Here is a 20,059-nt window from a genome sequence, read left to right as displayed (position 1 = left end):
ATATTCTAAACTGATAAATCAGGAAATAGAGTGGAAGATTAAATTAATGAAACAAAAAACTTTTGAATCGGCAAACAAATGTGGGAAACTGCTAGCTTGGCAGTTGAAGAAGAGACAAAAATTGAATACAGTTACAAATTTGGAAATTGAAGGAAGAAACATTCAGAACCCCACGGAGATCAGAAAGTGTTTCCAGAAATACTTCAAAAAATTATATACTCAAGGGCCGCAGAATGAGGATGAGATAAAACAATTTTTGGAGAAAAATGGACTTAAAAGGCTGTCACAAGAAAATAGATCTCTCCTGAACAGTAAAATAACATGTCAAGAAATTGAACAAGCCATTCAAAACATGAAACCGGGCAAATCTCCAGGGCCAGACGGGCTAACCTCCAAGTATTATAAGATATTAAAAGACCATTTGATTCAACCACTGATGGAGGTTAGCAATGAAATTATGGAGGGGAGGAGGGCGCCGGAATCGTGGAAGGAAGCTTTCATCACATTGATACCAAAATCGGAAGCTGAAAAGACACAACTTAAGAACTACCGTCCCATCTCCCTTTTAAATGTGGATTACAAAATTTTTGCAGATGTTTTGGCAAGTAGATTTAAAAAAGTTCTAAATGAAGTAATTCATAAAGATCAGGCAGGCTTTCTCCCAGGTAGACACATGTTTGCTAATACAAGGAACATTATTGACATTTTGGAACTTTTGCAAATTGATATAAATACAAAAGCAGTGTTAATCTTTATAGATGCGGAGAAGGCCTTTGATAATATCTCTTGGAAATTTATGAAGGGAAATTTAAAAGAAATGGGAGTGGGTCGGGGTTTTGAGAATGGGATTGATGCAATATATTCAGAACAAAAGGCTAAATTGATAGTAAACAATGTGGTCACTGAAGAGTTTAAAATTGAAAAAGGAACACGACAAGGCTGCCCGATTTCCCCTTTGTTATTTATATCAGTTCTGGAGGTGCTCTTGAATATGATTAGAGGGGACCGGTTGGTGGAAGGGATCCAGGTCGGAGCGAAACAATATAAACTTAAAGCTTTTGCAGATGACCTAGTTTTGACTCTGCAGGAGCCAGAATCTAGTACAAAAAGAGTATTACAACTGATTCAAGATTTTGGTCGGGTGGCAGGATTTAAACTAAATAAACAGAAAACTAAGGTGTTGGGGAAAAATCTGACAGATGTAGAGTCGGAACAGTTTCAGAGAGAAACGGAACTAACTGTGGTTAAAAAAGTAAAGTACCTAGGGGTAAACATAACAGCAAAAAATCTGAGTCTATTTAAGGATAATTATGAAAAATGTTGGTCTGAAATTAAGAGAGATTTGGATAGCTGGACAAAATTGAAGCTTTCTCTGTTAGGCCGAATCGCTGCTGTTAAGATGAATGTATTGCCAAAGATGTTGTTTTTGTTTCAAACATTGCAGATTGTGGACAAGACAGAGTGTTTCCGGAAGTGGCAGAGAGATATATCTAGATTTGTCTGGCAGGGCAAAAAGCCCAGAATTAAGTTCAAGATACTAACTGATGCGAAAGAAAGAGGGGGCTTTGCCCTGCCAGACCTAAAGTTGTATTATGAAGCCGCAGCCTTTTGCTGGCTAAAAGACTGGCTACTTCTTGAGGACACTGACGTATTGGACTTGGAAGGGTTTAATAATGCCTTTGGTTGGCATGCATATCTATGGTACGATAAGGTTAAGATTAATAAGGTCTTTAAGAACCATATTGTCAGGAAAGCAGTTTTTAAAGTCTGGACAAAATACAAAGACTTATTGGAAAATAAAACTCCGAGGTGGCTTTCACCTCTGGAAGCTAAGGCCCGAAAAAGACTCAATATGGAGGCCAACTGGCCAAAATATTGGGAAATATTAGAAAAAGATGGAGACAATTGGAAATTGCAGAGTTTGGAGAAAATGAAGGATAAAGTGCGAGACTGGTTACATTACGCTCAGATTAAAGAAGTTTTTAAAAATGACAAAAAGTTAGGGTTCCAGGTGGAGAAATCGAAGTTGGAAACAGAATTGTTAGAGCCAAAAACTAAGGTTTTATCAAGAATGTATAACTTGCTGCTGAAATGGAATACACAAGACGAAATGGTTAAATCGGTTATGATAAAGTGGGCTCAGGATATTGGGCATAATATTATGTTTGAGGACTGGGAAAGGTTGTGGACCACTGGGCTGAACTTCACTGCATGTAATGCTTTGAAGGAAAATGTAATGAAAATGATATATAGATGGTACATGACCCCAGTTAAACTTGCCAAAATATACCATTTGTCTGATAATAAATGTTGGAAATGTAAAGAACATGAAGGAACATTCTTTCACCTCTGGTGGACTTGCCCTAGAGTGAAGGCCTTCTGGGAAATGATTTATAATGAGTTGAAAAAGGTATTTAAGTATACCTTTACTAAGAAACCAGAGGCCTTCCTTCTGGGCATTGTCGGCCAGAAGGTGTTAAAGAAGGACCGAACATTTTTTATGTATGCAACAACGGCAGCAAGGATACTCATTGCCAAGAGCTGGAAAACTCAAGATCTACCCACACTGGAAGAATGGCAGATGCAGCTGATGGACTATATGCAACTGGCCGAGATGACTGGCAGAATCCGAGACCTGGGAGAAGAGAGGGTTGAAGAAGACTGGAAGAAATTCAAGATTTATCTACAAAAGTATTGTAATTTGGTTGAATGCTAAGAAGGATGCTAGATCATAAATAATTGCCTACCACTGAATTAGATTGAACTTGACGATAAGTGAGATTGAGGGAAACATAAATTTGTGGAGAATAGATTAAATTAACTGAATAAAATTTAAGAATATAAACAAGATGATAAATTGCTGGAAAAAATTTACAACGATGTAAGTGGGAGTGGGAGACGCGAGGGAGTCCAAAGAAGTTCTGAAAAATGTGTTATGATCCATGTTATATTGTTTATTATTTTTGCATTTTGTATTTTAAAAAATCTCAATAAATATTTATAAAAAAAAAAAAAATAGGAAGTGGGCGAAAGCTAACTATTACTCTTTTCTTTAAATACTGTTAAGAATTTGAGTCAAATCTTTTTTGCACACCTAGGTTGGCAGCATCATGGCTTGATCTATCTGTTGCTGTCCTCTTTTTTTAGGCAGTATAAAGACAAGGAAGAAGAACACCAGAGTGGCTTTTTCTCAGCGTTGACTAACATGGTAAGGGGTGTGTGTGTGTGTGTTTTGCTGGTCAGTGTTTGCTGTGCCAGGGGCCCAGTCCAATGCTTGTAAAAGAAAATGAAAATGATTTTCTTATATATGCTACATTAGGTTATGACTCTGGCTCCCCTGAAAATATATAGTGCCCATTTTACTTTAAGAATTGTGTGCCTGCTCAGCTTGAGGGAAAATTTCTATAGATCCTAATGCTGTGCAATATTGCTTATTTCCACAGGTGGGCAGCATGTTCATAGCTGATGCAGATGAGAAAATCTCCGTTCAGTAAGTGCACCCAGCAGATAGCAATTTGCTGTTTTGATTGAGGAGTATAAAATGCTATCCATTGCTGACATTTAACTTAAAAATATAAAGCAAGAGAAATTTAACTCTAGCTCAGCAGCCAGTACTAGAGATGGCAGCAGGCAGTCTGGTACATGAGTGAATTAGCAGAAGCTTTAGTCAGATGGTTAGGGTTTGGCATTTCTATTCTTACGCACTGAAACTGGAATGGAAATGGGGGCAAATAGGAAGGAGGAGTTACCATACATGGCATTTGGATATCCATGTTTTTGAGCAGATACAAGTAAATTATTTGGCACTGATGACCACATCAGAAATTTTGCCACAGTCAAGCAAACAAAACCATTGTTGATGCCTGCAACCTTCTGGGGCCATACCTACCCTATGTGCTTCAAGTTGACCAGTTGGTTGTAGATGCTAGGATCTTTCCTTTGTCCTTAATATTCCTTCCTTCTTTTTGGGGGCTGGGGATAACTAGAGCAGGGTGCTATATGTGAAGTGCAATAAATAAATGTTAAGTGCTGCAATAAATTGGGGTGGTCGACTACATTTGTATAAAGTAAAAGTTACCTTCTATCAATGCATATGGGGTATGTGTAGATTTTTGCTAGGTGTCTAGTGGGTTTGGAAGTCCGGGGGTGTGTGTGTGTGTGGAATACCCTGCAGGGACCCAGCTTTTTTTTCTTTTAAAAATAATTTTCATTAAAGATTTCTTAGATTACAAAAATACATTTTTTCAAGTTGTGTTTTCTACAGATCAGTTACATTTGTTGTGATACATTAGTGTTGCATGCAGTATTAGACTGGGAAGAAAAGAGGGGGAGGGGGGAATGGTGTGTGGGGTGGGGTGGCGATGCTTCTATTATTCTGCTTAGTGTATGTGTGTGGTTTTGTGTCAGCGTCACTTGTGTGGGTTCTCTTTCTATTCGCTTGTTATGCTTCCTTGGTGGTAAGAGAGGTTGGTTGTCTTTGGTTGGCTGTAGTGAGATTTGTTTATGTGTGTGAGGGGGTGGGTTTTTGAGGGACCCAGCTTTATAATATAAATATGTCTTTGTTTATCATTCTGGGTATCCAAAGTTGCTGGGTAGTAAGGGCGGGGGAAGTGACCCATTATTTTACACTCATTTACTGCAGCACATCTTTTTCTCTTACATTCTTTTTGTAGAACCAATGAGGCTATCCTTTTGGCTCTTTATGAAGCTGTTCACTTGAACCGAAACTTCATCACTGTGTTGGCACAGGTGGGATGAAATTCCTTTTTCTGGACTGGAATGCAAACTAAAATAGTTTCACCATGCTGGAGATAGCAGTGCCAATGGACCTTGGAGCTCTTCCTGCCTTTTGTCAGATGTGATGTTCTGCCACAATGGTTTGTTCACTTGGTGGTCTGCCACAAGAAGCAGGCTTTCTTCTGAATTTGATGGCTTAGGGAACAAATGCACAGTGCTTATTTGTTTCTTTCTGTTACGCCCCCCCCCCCCATCTGAGTACTGTACGGACTCTGAGCCCTGAGGGTGAGATTCAGACTAGTTTTTTACTGAAAGCAAGTTTGTTACTGAAGCAAGATGTGATAGGTCCCTGGCGACTACCAAGTGAGGAAGGATGCTTCAAGCTAGTTTAAAACTGGAGGATTGTTTGTGCATTATTTGCATACCAAATGACTCTTCTTTTATCCTAGTCTTCCTCAGGTTAAGTGTACATTGGTGGGAATCAACACTCTGCAGGCAAGGATAGCTAGTCCTGAAACAAGAAAGCTTTAGCTCAGTTGGGCCTGGGAAGGTAGAAATTGCTTTGGTCCCCTAGATTTAAGGGTACTAAATTGTTCTGAGTCGAAAACTGCGCTATACTTTTTTCCTACTCATAAGGTCTTTTGAATGTTGCTTTCAATCTCTGGCCATTCTTTTTTATTTAATCAACCAGTAGTAAAAAGCCTTCTGCCCTCTCACCTGATTTAAAGGTTACTGGCATGGCTGTGGCATTTCCAGTCATCACTGCTCCTTGGTTTGTGCTCTTGTAATCTTCTCTAGAGCTGCATATGTTTTGGCTTCTGCATGTTGGCTTTTGTGAAAAGCTGAGTTTTAATTTTTCTGCTTGTGCACTTCTTGCAGGATTGGCTTCTGTTCTGGAGTGCAGTAAATGTAGTGGTATTTTATTTAATTAAGTTTGTATCAATTGGGTGTGTCTGTGTGTGTTAGCATACAGAACAGGGCTACTTTTCATGTGTGTTTGCTGGTATTGGAACCACAGCTAAAATTTGTGTAATTCATATGTGTTTAAGTTGTTTTGCTCATACTGCATATGTGCACAGGCTGGAGACTATAGAGCAGAGCTAAACAGGGAGGATATATGTTGGTCTAGCTATTGGGGAGTTGTTGTACCATGCACAAAATTACATTGATAGATGTGTTTTAGAAATGAGGTGCCAGAAATGAGGTGCTAGGTGGTGCTGTTATCCCTTAGCTGGCTCGGGAGTTATAAAACCTTATTATAGCAGCATGCAATCGTTTTATTGCATGGAAATAGAGTTGCTTGCCTGTAATATTTTTAATGGGCTGTATGTTTCAAAGCTTGCCCCAGAGATGGCTTTCTGAAATTGAGTCTACAACCATTGACGATGTGCTCTCTTACAAAACGGGCTGGTAAGAGCCCATTAATAAACCAGACTTTCTAGATCTCTGCCATGGCAGACCCCTATGTGAACTTCCACGAAACATTGTGCAGTTAAAAGCAGATTGGTAGTTCTAGAACACATTTCAAATCATTGCTCTGCTTGTTGCCGAGAGAACATTTGAAGATGCATTGATACAAAAGGCGTACTCTGAAACAGACTTCATTACTTCACTGTTGGATATGAAATAGAATAGTATGAAACCTTGCCTGTTCTCCTGAATGCCAGTGATACAAATGGAACCCTATGGAGAATAAAGTTAAATCAGAAATTAGATTGGGGGGGAGGGGGCTGCTGGCTGAGATGAAATGCAGAGAAGAACTAGTAGAAGAAGGCAGGGGAAATCTGTAACTACATTATTATTTATGTAGCCCTGTCCTCTGGAAGCACCTGGGTTAAGCAGCTGGGTAGCAACATAATGCATTGACTTGCTCTTTAAGGAGAAATACATTAAGATAAGAACTATAAGGACAGGAGGAAAATGCTGCTTCAGCAGCAAGTCTGTATTTTGGAGGGTGTGAGAAAGAGAACGTCCCCCAAATGGTGCTGTCAATTCAATTGTTACAAAATAGTGAAAGGCTGAATGGGGGCACTTTCCAAGTTTTTCTATTACAAACACCAACTCACAGATTTCTGTAGGTATTGTAGGTCTCATCAGGTTTATCAACAATGCTGAGCTTGGAATGAGGGTGCAGCAAACAAAACTTACGTAGTACGGTATGGGCCACGTGGAACAGAACTGATCTACATGTGTTTGGTTCCTAGAGTCATCCTGAAATTGGTTTGGTGACCATGCCAGTAAGCCCAACGACTCCGACAACTCCAGTCACTCCTCTTGGAACCACACCACCTTCTTCTGACGGTGAGCTCTTCTACATATGCTCCAGTTGCCTGCATCTTGATGTGTTTATACCCTGGGAAACATAGCAATTGTCCTCACTTTGTCCAGAGAAAACTTAAGCTTTTGTAGTTCAAAGCCAAGGTTTTCAATGCATCTGAAACCCCACCAAGTGTAAGAATGAATCACAGCATGATAGCTTCATGTGGCTGGATCATAAACTGACCCCAAATGAGATTTCCCCTGGATCTGTTTTTATGATGTGGGAAGGCAGTTGTCCTTGGTAAACAGGAGGACAATACACAGTTGCATGGGCAAAGTTGTGGGTAGTTATCCTGGGGAAAATAGCATCAATTGTCTATACTGGACCTCACGGTTTCCCTGTGTATGTGTGTGTGCTGACTTCTTTATGCGTCACAGATGGTTTAATGGCAGAATGTGAAGGGCTTGAATAGAGCTCAGTTTGTAGGCATCTCTGGGTGAGAGCAGTGTGTGTTACCCTCTTGTCGCTGCTATTCAGGTCACTCCGATATCCTAGCAGAAGAGCATTCTTCTCTGGGAGGATAAATTCTTCTTGGTTGCCATGGATATCAAAAGCCTCCATTTAAAAAAAATCATGTCTTCTACCTCTGCATATGTATTCCATATGATGCTGAGGGTTGGGAACTGCTTAGGCTTTCTTTCAAATTGTTCACTGCAAATGTATCCGCCCACACACTTTTTTTTAAATATACAGCAGGCAGAATTTGTGCTTACCTTCATCTCTCTCTGTCTTTCACAGACGGCTGCAGACAGGCATAGTGAGCGCCGCCTTCCTACTGCTGGGAGGTTGATTAACAATAGTAGAGTAATTTTAATCTTGACCTGCATCATTAAAGGTCTTTCTCACTGTTGCTTTTTATTTCTCCTTTGTCCTTTTAGTAATCATGAGCATGAGTTTGCTTTGCTCCCAAGATTTCTGGCTCATTCTTTTTTAATTTTTTTTTTAAGCATGCCAGGATTACTCCACCTCCTCAGGCCTTGCAATTTAGTAATCATTGACTCACAATTGGCAGTATACTACTTCAAAGTGGAAGGTCACTTTTCCTTTTGGTTTGCCTCAAAAGGATTTTGTTAAGCCCCCCAGCCCATGTAGTTCTGGGTTCTTTACCAGCAACTGGAGTTTGCAAACAGGCTTACAGTCCGAAACCACTTCCTCTGCATCTTGCTTGTGACATGGACTAAATACCATTTTCAATTTTTAAAAAAAATAAAAAACCCACGCTTTCTTTCATGAAAGGGTCAAGGCTGCAGGGGTTGAGCTATGATAAATAGTAACTTTCTGCACAGTGATTAGAAAAGAAAAGAAAAGAAAAGAAAATGACCTACCTTTTCCTGCTTTTGTGTGAACTGTGTCTAAGGTGACTGTCACCATGGTTATCCTAAGTGCTGATTTTGCTGGCTGCTGTTAAATATTCATTCACGGTGTGCATCATAGCAGCTCCAGAAAGATCCATTATAGTTGTTGAATACATATTAGTTAAATCACTGAGTGGATTAGTGCTACTATGGGGAGGTTGTATAGTTCTGATGGTAGAGGGAACAGCTGAGCTGAGGGCCCTGTTAGCAGTGAGCTGAGAACAGCTTTCTTGCCTGTTAAATGTGGAGGAATGACCTACTGGACAAGTTACATAACTGGGCTGACCTCTCTGAAACTGTCATATTCTCATGATTTCTCTTTGGGTGTCCCAGAAAAGTTGATGCGGATCCCAATCCCTCCCCCCTCCCCCCCCATCAAAAGGAGCCGTGCAGCTGATTTGGATCCCGGTCTCGCCTGCCTCCCTTCCCCCCTGTCAAAGGGAGTCGCGCAGCTGATGCAGATCCCAATTGTGCCTGCCCGCCCCCCCAGTTGTCAGAGGGACCCAGTGCCAGGGCCGCTGCTGCAGCCGGGCCAGGCGGCAAGTGATCAGGCAAGGAATGTCACCACCCCCTGCCCCCACGATCAGGCCGTGGCAGCAGGATCCAGTGCTGGGGGGGGGCAGCAACATTCCTTTATTTAATCCTGCAATTCACCAGGATCACTCCCGTGATCTACTGGTCGATCGCAGTCGACAGGTTGCACATGTCTGACCTACAACAACTGGAGAGCTACAGGTTAGCCAAGTGTGAGTTAGGGCCATGCCTGCAGAATAGGATATTAAGCAGGGTGGCAAAAGCACTACAAAAATGTGCTTTTATTGGAGTATTTCCTGTGGCGTTGGTTGTGGATGGTCTTACCACATTGCGGAAGTGGGGAGTTGAACCAATGAACATTATTTTTTATTGACATCAGGATTGGCAGTGGTACTGCCTGGGACTATAGAAAGTTATGAACAGAAATACCTGTAAGACTGGATGTTTCCATAACAGAGGCATCCTCTTTACCTCCACTGGGAGAGCTTTCGAAACTTTGTGCTGGTGATTAGCAAATCTTATCTGACCTTTCCTAGTTATAAGCACCGTGGAGCTGCCTCTGGATGCCGACGTGCAGACCAGCAACCTGCTGATAACTTTCTTAAAGTACAGCTCCATTGTAATGCAGGACACCAAAGGTAAGCATTTGTGTTGACACAGCTTTACATTTCAGAAATTTGCTGGAGGGTGGGGGGGGGGAGGGGATGTTGCTAGTTGGTCTGTATACAAAAATCTACCTGGACTCCCCGTGGAGATGAAAGTGGTTCACGCTGAGAGAATGAGCTGGTTTCTCATTGCCAGATGGCAATTACTGGATACTAGGGAGCCCTGGTGCTGAAGGGAGGGAAACCAAATATAGAATAAGAAAACTGTAGTTCATAACTGCCGGAGGAGTCTCAGCATGCCCTCCCTATGAGGCAAAGCGCATCCAATTTTCAGCTATATTGAGGGAGGCGGCAGAGGCTTCAATGCATAGAGTATGGCATTTCTAAGAGTGCCCAAGAGGAGCAGTGCAAAACAGAGCTCTGGATGAACCTCTGTGTATCATATTTCCTGACTGGCAAAGGTAGCTTGATGTGGGCTGGTGAAGGACGGCTCTGCTGAGTGGGCAAGAAGCTTTGACTTTCTTCATAAAGTGGGTGATAATTGGGTCGTGCATGGATTTAGGTAGTCTGCCTACATCATGGTTTCATAAATCACAGTGCCTTGTACATTGGCATGTTTTCTTACCTCTGTATTTTAACCTTTTGCAGGCCATTTGTATCACAAGTTAGGAATTTCTGGCATTAGCCTACTACATTTTGCTTAGCGTCCCATTTTTGGCAACATGCAAAAATAATCTCCTGAAGAGTTTAAGAGAGAATTGTAGCTATTCCTTACCTCCCACCCTTGACTAGAGTCATTTGGTCCCTTTTAAATTTCCGTTACAGTTTATGTAGCTAAGTGTGAAGACATTAAGCAGCACAATGCAACTTTTTGTTATAATTCCTTTGTAACACCCTGCAACAGCAATTTTAGCTGGGCCTGGGTTCTTTTAAATTCAACAAAATGTATCTTCTGAGGAGACAATTAAATTGACTCCCCCCTTTAAAAATATTTGAGATTACTTTTAAATTCTTTCTCTGTTCAGTTTTTTAAGCAGAGCGTAACTAGTGTTCTAGGTTAATCTTTCTAACATGTAGATGGCTGAAGAATTGAATGCTGTCCGTTAAGGATATTAATTGTTAGCTCCCCTCTACCAATGCTCAGTCTAGTTAACATTTTATGAATTAATTCCCCTAGTTGTTACTCTCATTTGGGGTTATCTGTTAATGTTTCCTGGTTCTGACTTTTCCTTGGCTTGAGATAGAGGAGAAGAAAGCTCCAGTCAGGTAGCCGCTGCCTGCATAGAAATGGCATGGTAGCAGAACCTCCCTCTCTCTGTCACCTCATCTATTACCTAGGACCAAAGTCGGTATCCATATCGGGGTAGCTGTGTCATTTTTATAATGTACTTATGGCTTATAAGGAGGAGTGAGATGTGCTTATACTAAAGTACTGTTCTGTGCAGCTGCAGATCCATACCCAATGATGTGCTGTTGAACATATTGCATCACTTGCAGTATGAGTAATCTAAAGAGCAAATGCTCAGTATAGAAAAGTAATGCCTGGCATGTAATCCCAAAGGACACACGACTGTGGCCTCTATGTCTTGCAGTGAAAAGATAACAAGGCTCCAGAGTACTGGAGCTCTCTTTTTAAATTGGTAACACACCTGGCCTCAAGGGATGACAATGTTTAAATGTACTTGTGTGCCATTGTCCTTTACATGTACCCACAGAACTGGTTTGGATGTCATGAAAAGCCATGCTTTATTGTGTTGGGAACGAGTTTCAGCAAGTTTTGGGCTTGCATGTGCTCTCTTCCCCTCCTCTTGTGCCATGGCTGCAAAGAGGAGATTAGAAGCTTTTTCTTCCATTTCGATCAATCATAGCTTGTTGTTTCACCTGGATGTGAAAACTGGTTCATCTTAAATAAATATGTATTAAAAACAAGCCAGCTTCATTACCATGGGTTATAAGCCACCTTGTTTGAACAATTCTTATTTGAGATTAATCACAGTTTTAGTTTTGGACATAATGCAGATTGCAGTTAATCAACAACTTCCAATTTCCTCATTATGGTTGCATCAGAGAAAGACGTAAGATGTGATCTGATAGCTTCCTTTGGCTTGTTCCTGTCATGATAAACGATGGCTTATTGTGATGCCCAAAGCTGCCCACAGTTTTGAGGCTTTCACGTTTATCTTTTTTAAAATGACTATTTGTCCCTAGTGAGCAGAGTTAACAATTGGATCCATGTCAAGGCTGCCCACCACTCTTCAAGGCTCTTCATTGTTAGCCAGAAAATCCATCTCATTGTACAAGGCTTTACAAGGCCAAAAGAGGATGATAAGAGCTCTGCTAGATCAGAATGAAGGCCCATCTTGTCTACCAAGTGGCCAACGAGATGCCGATGGGAAGCCAGCAAATAGGACTTGAGTGCAACAGCACTTTCCCTGCCTATGATTCCTAGCATCTGGTAGATGGAGGCATATTACCTGTGACTGTGAAGGTAGACTACAGCTGTCATGTCTAGCAGCCTTTAGTAGCCCTAAATTCCTGTGCTATTTTGCTAGAAAAAAGGTTCCAGAACTAGGCGTGATGATAGGGAAGAGAAGAATGATGGGAGTTGTAGTCCAACAACATCTGGAGGGCCACAGGTTACCCAACCTTAACGATAGGCTTTGGGACAAGAACTATTTTTGTACTAATAGTAAGTCTAGTGGCTGTGTTACATAGACACAGTGGAAAAGATTAACATCAAAGATGTAAAGAGAGACTATGAAACCAGGATTAATAGCACAAGCTTTATTACAGAGACTATGAAACCAGGATTAATAGCACAAGCTTTATTACAGATCTTTGGAGGTCTTACAGTTTCTTGTCTAGGGTAACAACTTTGAGCGCAGAGCTGAAATGCTACTGATGCCTCACCTCTTGCTCTGCTTTTTCTGCTTCCTGATTCACCTACTTGACCCTTTGGCACATCAAGGTGTAAGTGGCTCATATGGGACCTGCTGTTTTTCATTTGCAGATGAACACCGGCTTCACAGTGGCAAGCTCTGTCTGATTATCTTGACCTGCATAGCAGAGGTAAGCCCCGCTGCTGGTGTCCTGTATCTCATTTACATATGCATTAGCCTCTAGCCTGTGACCTGGCGATAAGCCTGCATTCCTAGCCCTCCTTTCTTTAGGAAGTCGAATGATAACTAATGCGGTATTTATAGTTAACCATGTGCTGATGGTCAGCTTCCCAAACAAATCATTCCCTTTTGTACATTACTTTTATTCTGATGCTGAACGTTTGGAGCAGTAAACATGAGAGATCACTTGTGTGTGTGTGTGTGTGTGTGTGTGTGTGTATGTATACACTTATGTGTGTATGTGTATATACTTCTGCAGAAGGCACTTGACACAGGTCAACTAGGAAGTGATACATGATTACACATTGGTGCTTTCCAGTCTCCTAGAGGAGTCCAATTTTTCTATTGGAAAAAGTATATTTGTTCAAGTGCCAGCTAATAGTTGGGGTTCTGTTTTGTTTAGCATTAGAGCAAGACCCTTCTGCCCTACAGCAGCTCATTCTGCATCAATGCTACCCAGAATCTTGGTTTTTAAAGTTTCAAGAGGCCATGAATTCCTATTATTTCCGTTTCATTATTATTTTAAAGTGGTATTTCAGGAGGCCATGAATTCTTATTATTTCCATTTCATTATTATTATTATTATTATTATTATTATTATTATTTTAAAAGCCTCAGCAATTAGCTGCTGTTGATATCACCTAAGCTTACTTGAGAGGAATGTAGGTAGCAGAAGACAGAGTTATTGCCTGCTTTCAACCAGGGTGTGTTTGACTGTGGAATTCAAGGAGAGCAAATTTGTTGCCATACTTGTGTTACATAGAACATGATTTGATTTAGAATTAAAGCTAAAATGAAAGCTGACTGAGGCTGCTGAGCCATCTTCCAGCAGCTCAAGCTGTAATAACTCCAGTGACAATGAGTCCATTGGAATGTCGCCATAACGCTTTCTATATACATTATTGTAAAGAAGCTTCTTTGTGAATTCTGCAGAGTGCATTACAATTTTCCTGACACTTTCCTGCAAAGATGAACATCAGAAGGAAGCAACAAAATGCATCCAGTTTTTTGTGGGGTTTTTGAGCTGGGCTAGTCATCCATATGGAGTATCTGCATAAAAGCATAATTTAAAAGCACACTTAAAAACATAATAAAAAGACTGATAATTACCAGTAGTTACCTGTATAATATTTACTTGGCAGTTTTGCAAGTGTTACCTTTCATGACTGCAGTGTTTTTTCCTTCCTTAATAGGACCAGTATGCTAATGCTTTTCTGCATGATGACAACATGAATTTTCGAGTAAACCTCCACAGAATGGTGAGTCTCTCTCATTAAGTGCCTTGGTTTACCAGGCTGGGGTGGACTCTTAAATTGGATATCATTCATGCATGGTGATGCTTCCAAATATTTGAAAACCTACTTAATGTTGATTAAACACACTTTAATAATATGTTTAAATAATTGAGATAACTGAACAGAATTTTGAAATGTAATTCTAGTGTGTTAGAATATCATAAATTAATCCTGAAAAAACCCATATTAACATAAGGTTTCAAAAATGCACATCTCTCATGGGGTCACTTATGATTTGTATTTAGCTCATGCATAAAATTGTCTTTTCTGTCATGGCTCCTTAACTTCAGACACCAATGGTCATAACAGTTATCTTACTATGAAAATCTTTTCTTCCTGACTTGTAGATAAAACATTCTAGCCAATGATTGTATGAAAATCTCCTACCTAGCTCAGTATTTTTTCCTCTAGCAGTGATGTGTATGGACATTGTGTTGAAGGACACAATAGGAGGTACAGCCTATCCAAAACCCAGCCTACAGATACCCTGGTCTTTGCTTATAGCCAAATCAGTAAAGTGACCAATGAGACTGTGTGGAATGGGAGAGGGGGAAAGCTATCCCTTTGGGCAGCAGTTTTATTTGCATGGAAAGTATTTGAGATAACGTATCTTGGGTGTCCCTGCTCCATGCCACATGACTATTTTATCTCCATGTGTTTTGAAGCCTATGAGACACAGAAAGAAAGCTGCTGACAAGAACCTTCCCTGTCGGCCTCTGGTTTGCGCAGTGCTGGGTAAGTGTACTTACTAGATTTGGTCAGCAGCTATTCCAAAGATCGTGGGGGGGGGGGGGAGATTTATTTATTTAATTTGTATATTGCCCTTCATTTATAGATCTCAGGGCAGTTCACAACATGAAAATACAAGATAAAAACATAAAATACATAAGAACAAAACAAGAACAAAAAAAACCAGGCAAACCAATAACCCCCTACTTCCTCCCACAAATACATTTAAAAGGGTATAGGATGTTAATCAGCCAAAGGGCTGGTTGAAGAGAAACGTTTTTGCCTGGTGCCCTAAGGTATATAATGAAGGTGCCAGCCGAACCTCCCTCAGGAGAACATTCCTCAGTACTTTGCCAGCTAGGCATTAATTCTAAAATGTATTCCATTTACCAATATGGCATCTTCTTGCCTCTTCTCTGCCTACCCCTTTACTTACTTTGTGCAAGGAGAAAAGTGAGTCTTTATAAATAAATCTTAACAGAAATTGGCTGCAGAGTAATGGAACACATTTGTTCCAAAGAGTTTCAGAAGCTAATGGAATACTGTTTTGCCAACTTTCCTTAGCTGGATAATGCACTAAAATCTAACATATTAGTGCTGCACATAAATAAAATTAACTGCTGATGACTTTAAATAAGAGGCTGGATGAGCCGGTGTGGACAATTGAATATAAGATTCTTTAGGTTCCGCTCTACTCTACAGTTCTTTGAAAATTGGTAGGAAAGACAGGCAAATATTGGCAAAAGTGTCTGGGTCACCTTGTCCACTCTGGAAAACATTGACAAAAGGCCAGAAATAGAAATTGAATATTTCTGAACCTGTGTGATGCCATTAGACTTTATTGACTCAGTGACACAGGAACAATTTAAGCTATTATTGAGACCCTGTCAGATTTATTGTGCTTTGGAACATTCTCCATAGATGTAAAGCACCATTTTGTATCTCATTATCTAGTGTAAAATAAATATGGCCCCCTGTCACAGCAAATTTCTGAAACTTGTTTTTTGCAGGAATTTTCTACCAGTGGCGAGATTTGAAATAAGTAGAAATCTAGCCCTCAAAAGTAGCTTTTGATATGGATGATAAGGGGAAAGTTGGACAACTGTTTGAAGGATTTGATGCTTGGGAGTTGAAAGGCATACACAAACATGCCTTTTAAGGCATTCATTTCCCACTAGTATCATCTCAGGTTTTTGGAAAAGAGAATAACCACAGCCAGAACTCTCCATACGGTCCCTTCCCACTGCTCATAATTATAGTGTGTTCTGTCTGCATTGATGTTAACACTAGGCAGTGCAAGTTCACGATCTGAAAACGAAAACTTAAATTGGTTATAAGTCCAAGGTCTTCGTCATAGTTTTGTCATGATATCTATATCCTTTCCTTCTAGATCTGATGGTAGAATTTATCATTACACACATGATGAAAGAGTTTCCCATGGATCTTTATGTGTAAGTAATAGCTGACTAAAGCATATTGAGGCATTTATTAACAGGCATCGCTTTTTATTTTTTTTTAAAAAAAAACAGAATGATTTCCCTCCCCGAGGTAATTTCAGGAAACTCCCTAAGAGTTGTGCTTTTGTTCAATGTGCCAAGAAATTGAAATTGAAACGAATTCCCATTCGGAGAGTTTTCCTAAATTACTTAATCAACAGAACAAGAGCAAAAATCTTGAGCTGGAAAGTATTTCAAAACACCAGGCAAGTGTGTGAAGCATTGTCCAGGAGAGATGGTGAAACACGGTGCTAATGGCCTATAAAAGGCCAAAAAGGAAAGCGGGGGCAGGGGGGGCAGTGCTTTGATGCCTGTGCATGCAAGAAGCCACTTCATTTTACCTGGCTTATCAATACCACGTATCATATGTAGCTCTTGAGATGTTCTTTCAAAATTCTTTTAAAGGACTATTTGAATGTCAGCAGCATCTAACCTTTGTGTACTGTGAGAGACTGGGAGATTAATCAAATCATTTATAATGCTTCATTTCCCACAAATGCATTTGTGCTCGAAACAGTTTACAAAAAAAAGTGTTACTGTGTTGCAATAGGTGAAGAACTCAGAAGTGATTATCTTTCAGCCTCCTGCCAAGTGTGCTGTGTGGTGCTGCGGGTTAGTATCTGCAGGTTATCATCCTATCGTCTCTATGAATCCATTGCAGGCGGCCCCTTGAAGATTTGGTACAAGGTGTCATGCCAGCTTTATTTCTCAGTAGTGTTTGAATCAGGAGAGTGTATCTCTGGATCAATGCCTGGACTCAGTGGTAGTCTGGGTAAGAAGAAACTGACTTGGTATCCTGGCAAGACAGGCATTGTGATTGGTTGGTTTTTGAGTCCAGATAATTGGTCAATTGCCTGCTTTGGACAGAGTTGTGCTCCTCCCAAAGGATCAGGTTTGTAGTGTGAGTTTACTCTTTTTGTCACCAGAGATGGACCCCGATGGCCAGGAGAGACATTTTCTAGCTTTGGCTGATCAGCCAGCTACAACTGTTTCTGGACCAGGGTAGCCTGACAACTGTCGGCCATGTGCTGCCTATATGTGGATGTAGCTCTTTGTGGAACAGCCCTTGAGGTTAAACTGGAAGCTGCAGCTAGTGCAGAAAATGACAGCTCACTTTGGCTGAATATCACCATCATATTAATGGGCTGTTGAAATAATTCCATTGACAGCCCAGTACCTAATTGGCAAAGTTCAAGGTGCTGGCATGGGTGGAAAAAGGCCATATACAGCTGGGGATGAGGATACTGAAAACACATTCACATCCTTATATACCCAGCAGTCTGAGCCAGTGTAGTGTGGTGGTTGAGTGCCGGACTAAGACCTGTTGCAGGGATATAATGGAGTGGGGTGGAACTGGTGCACTACCTTGAGCTCACTGGAGGACAGGTGGGATAGAAACACAATAATGAAATAATAATAAATATAACTGATCCCTACATTCTGCAGGAGGGGGAATCCTGAAGATAGCATCTTTTAAGGAAGTCTGTAGTGTAGCGGCAGCTATCCACTGGAACTCAGACAGGCACCATCTTAATTGTCTTTTTGGTGTCTGTTAAAGACTTCCCTTTTTCAATCAACTTTCCAATAGGAGATCTTTATTCGACGCAATATCTGTATTGGATACCAAATGGTTTTAACTGTGTTTATATATGTACTGATTTGTAATTGTTTTATGTGTGTAATTGGTAGCTATTTTTATATATGCAGTTGTTTTATATATGTTGTTTTTGTATTGTGAAATTTTGTATTTGTTTGGTGAGATCACTTTGATATGCCTTTGAGGAAGCAATACCGAAATTAAATAACAATATCACTTTTATGCAGCTGGCTCTTGAAAATTTGCCAGTGTTCCTGCACTGTATATCACAATTACATGCTGCTTATTTCATTAGACTTTCCTCTCTGTTTTCTCCAGACGCTGCATTCAAATAGTGCACAAGCTGCTTTGCTACCAGAAGAAATGCAGAGTGAGGCTTCATTACACTTGGAGGGAACTCTGGTCAGGTAATTATTATTATTATTTGCTTGCTTGCCTCTCATCCAGTACCAGTTTATCCTTCTTGTCCCTTTGCAAGCTTGGTGTTTTGTTGTTCTAGAATCAGAATTACTACAATAACTGAAGTGTGTTGCCCATTGTCCTCTACCTTTCGAAGCATGATTGCACCAGGAAGTATAATTGTGGGGAAGCAAGGAGCAGGAGAAGTAGCTGTTTAAATCAAGCTGTATGAGTGGTTTTCTTTAGGTCGAGCTTCCTCCATATCAGGTGAAAAGTTTCTATATAGGATCTGTTCTAATCGCTGTTAAATTTTAGAGCAGAAATAGGTGTGATCCTAACAAGTAGGTGCTATTTTTCATGTTCAGTTCTCCCTTTTGTCCCTGTAAGTTTCAGACAGATTTACTTTGAAATCTAATGTCATACTATGCAATCCCCACTCCTACTCCTCATCATTGGCTACTGCTGTTGGTGGATAAAGGCAGGTAAGATTCAGGTTTGCCTGAATATTAAAGAGGGGCGGTGGGGTGAGAACCTTGTGTCACGCTACTGTGTCCCTACTAGCCCTAATCCAAGCATTGTAGCTCTGCCCTGGGAGATTTAAACTGAAATGGGGCATAGCAATACTTAATAGACAGGCAGTGAACTGACTTTTGCCTCTGGAGGATGAAAAGGATTGAGCTAATCGGTTTGTCTAGCTTCTAATTCTGTCTTCTTGTTCTGTGCCTGGAAGCAGGACCAGCAAGTAATTTTTGAGTACAGCTAACTGTGCCCTCACCATAAAAGTTTCCATGCTTTAATAAAGAAGTTGTTATAGAAATGGTCTAGTCCTATTATACGTCCTGGGAACAATAGCTAATGGCTTGGTTTTTTCAATGAAACTCTTTAGGGAAGGGCAATTGGGAAGCTGCGTTAAATTGTTCTTAAAGCAAAGCTTTGTTAGATGGCTAGCAGTCTTACCTCTATGGCTAACTGCAGCTAGGTGAAAATACTGCTGTTATCTGATTCTGCCTCAATCAGTTCACATTCCTTTTTGTGACATGTGGCTCCTTTCGGTTTTCTAAAGCAGAGTACAGAGGGTGATATATCTTTTCTCTATTAATGAATTAGCAATATTTCTGTCCCCCTTGCTTTTGTCAGAGCTGTGGCTGGCACTGAACATTATGAGAGCTTTCCCCCTTCTCTCTCACCCTGATAATGTTTTTTGCTGCCACTTGATATGAACTTGCATATCACACATTTTGCATTTCTAAGCATTGCTGGGGGAGGGCAGATTTGTGGTGCTGCTGCTTTGGATAGCAGCTATGAAATATGTGTAACATCAAGCTCTGTTCAGTTGCACTTAAAGACAAGGCTGATTCATATGGCGAAGTACCAAACCATTAGCTAGTGCTTGTTATTCTTGGAATGAATAACAGACTGACAGTTATCATTTACCCTATACACACCAGTGGAGCTATATGCCTGGTGTTCATACAGCTTCTAAAAATACTGCTTGGAGGGCATGAAACATGCAGTCCTAAAGGCTTGCTGGTATCTTCTCCTGTTGGCTCTCCAATTTGTTTCCTGCCTTTGCTCAGGTCAAAAGCAAGTTCCTCTTGTCTACTGCATTCTGCCAAAACACTAGCTTGTTGCTCCTAAAACTCTTCCTATGTATTTCAACCACCAGATCTGTCTCCTATTGTGTATCTCCATTCTGTTCTTCTACACGCCTACACAAAGTTTGTTCTTCTCTTGCTCCACTTTCTTCTTCCCCTACCTTTCTGTTCTTCAGAAGACTCCAGCAGGGAAACATTGCTTAAGTCATCATAAAGGAAGCACATCAGGGTGGTGAGACTTGCAGCTTTAGTTGCAAGGAAAGCCCTCACAGTGTCAT

The 20,059-nt window shown here is 40.6% G+C and overlaps 1 protein-coding gene and 2 long non-coding RNA genes across 6 annotated transcripts in view; 1 reads left to right on the top strand and 2 right to left on the bottom strand.

Annotated features, from left to right (window-relative positions):
* LOC307216863 overlaps positions 1-4,772 on the bottom strand; it is a 31,637-nt gene extending 26,865 nt beyond the window's left edge. For both annotated transcript variants that reach the window (XR_013839347.1, XR_013839348.1), the window contains exon 1: positions 4,661-4,772. This is a non-coding gene — a long non-coding RNA (uncharacterized lncRNA). The remainder of the gene's footprint in view (positions 1-4,660) is intronic.
* Positions 1-20,059, bottom strand: part of LOC307216861 — a 330,476-nt gene that overhangs the window by 94,737 nt on the left and 215,680 nt on the right. The window lies entirely within an intron of this gene.
* ARMH3 (armadillo like helical domain containing 3) overlaps positions 1-20,059 on the top strand; it is a 132,526-nt gene that overhangs the window by 30,292 nt on the left and 82,175 nt on the right. For all 3 annotated transcript variants that reach the window (XM_079977434.1, XM_079977435.1, XM_079977433.1), the window contains exons 11-20: positions 3,148-3,208; positions 3,444-3,490; positions 4,674-4,749; positions 6,942-7,038; positions 9,483-9,584; positions 12,562-12,620; positions 13,864-13,929; positions 14,631-14,700; positions 16,085-16,145; positions 18,106-18,194. In XM_079977434.1, coding sequence (XP_079833560.1) covers positions 3,148-3,208; positions 3,444-3,490; positions 4,674-4,749; positions 6,942-7,038; positions 9,483-9,584; positions 12,562-12,620; positions 13,864-13,929; positions 14,631-14,700; positions 16,085-16,145; positions 18,106-18,194 — 728 coding nt within the window. The remainder of the gene's footprint in view (positions 1-3,147; positions 3,209-3,443; positions 3,491-4,673; positions 4,750-6,941; positions 7,039-9,482; positions 9,585-12,561; positions 12,621-13,863; positions 13,930-14,630; positions 14,701-16,084; positions 16,146-18,105; positions 18,195-20,059) is intronic.

This window comes from Podarcis cretensis, assembly GCF_951804945.1.
Source record: "Podarcis cretensis genome assembly, chromosome: 5".
Lineage (NCBI taxonomy): Eukaryota > Metazoa > Chordata > Lepidosauria > Squamata > Lacertidae > Podarcis > Podarcis cretensis.
This window is presented reverse-complemented; position numbering and strand designations above follow the sequence as displayed.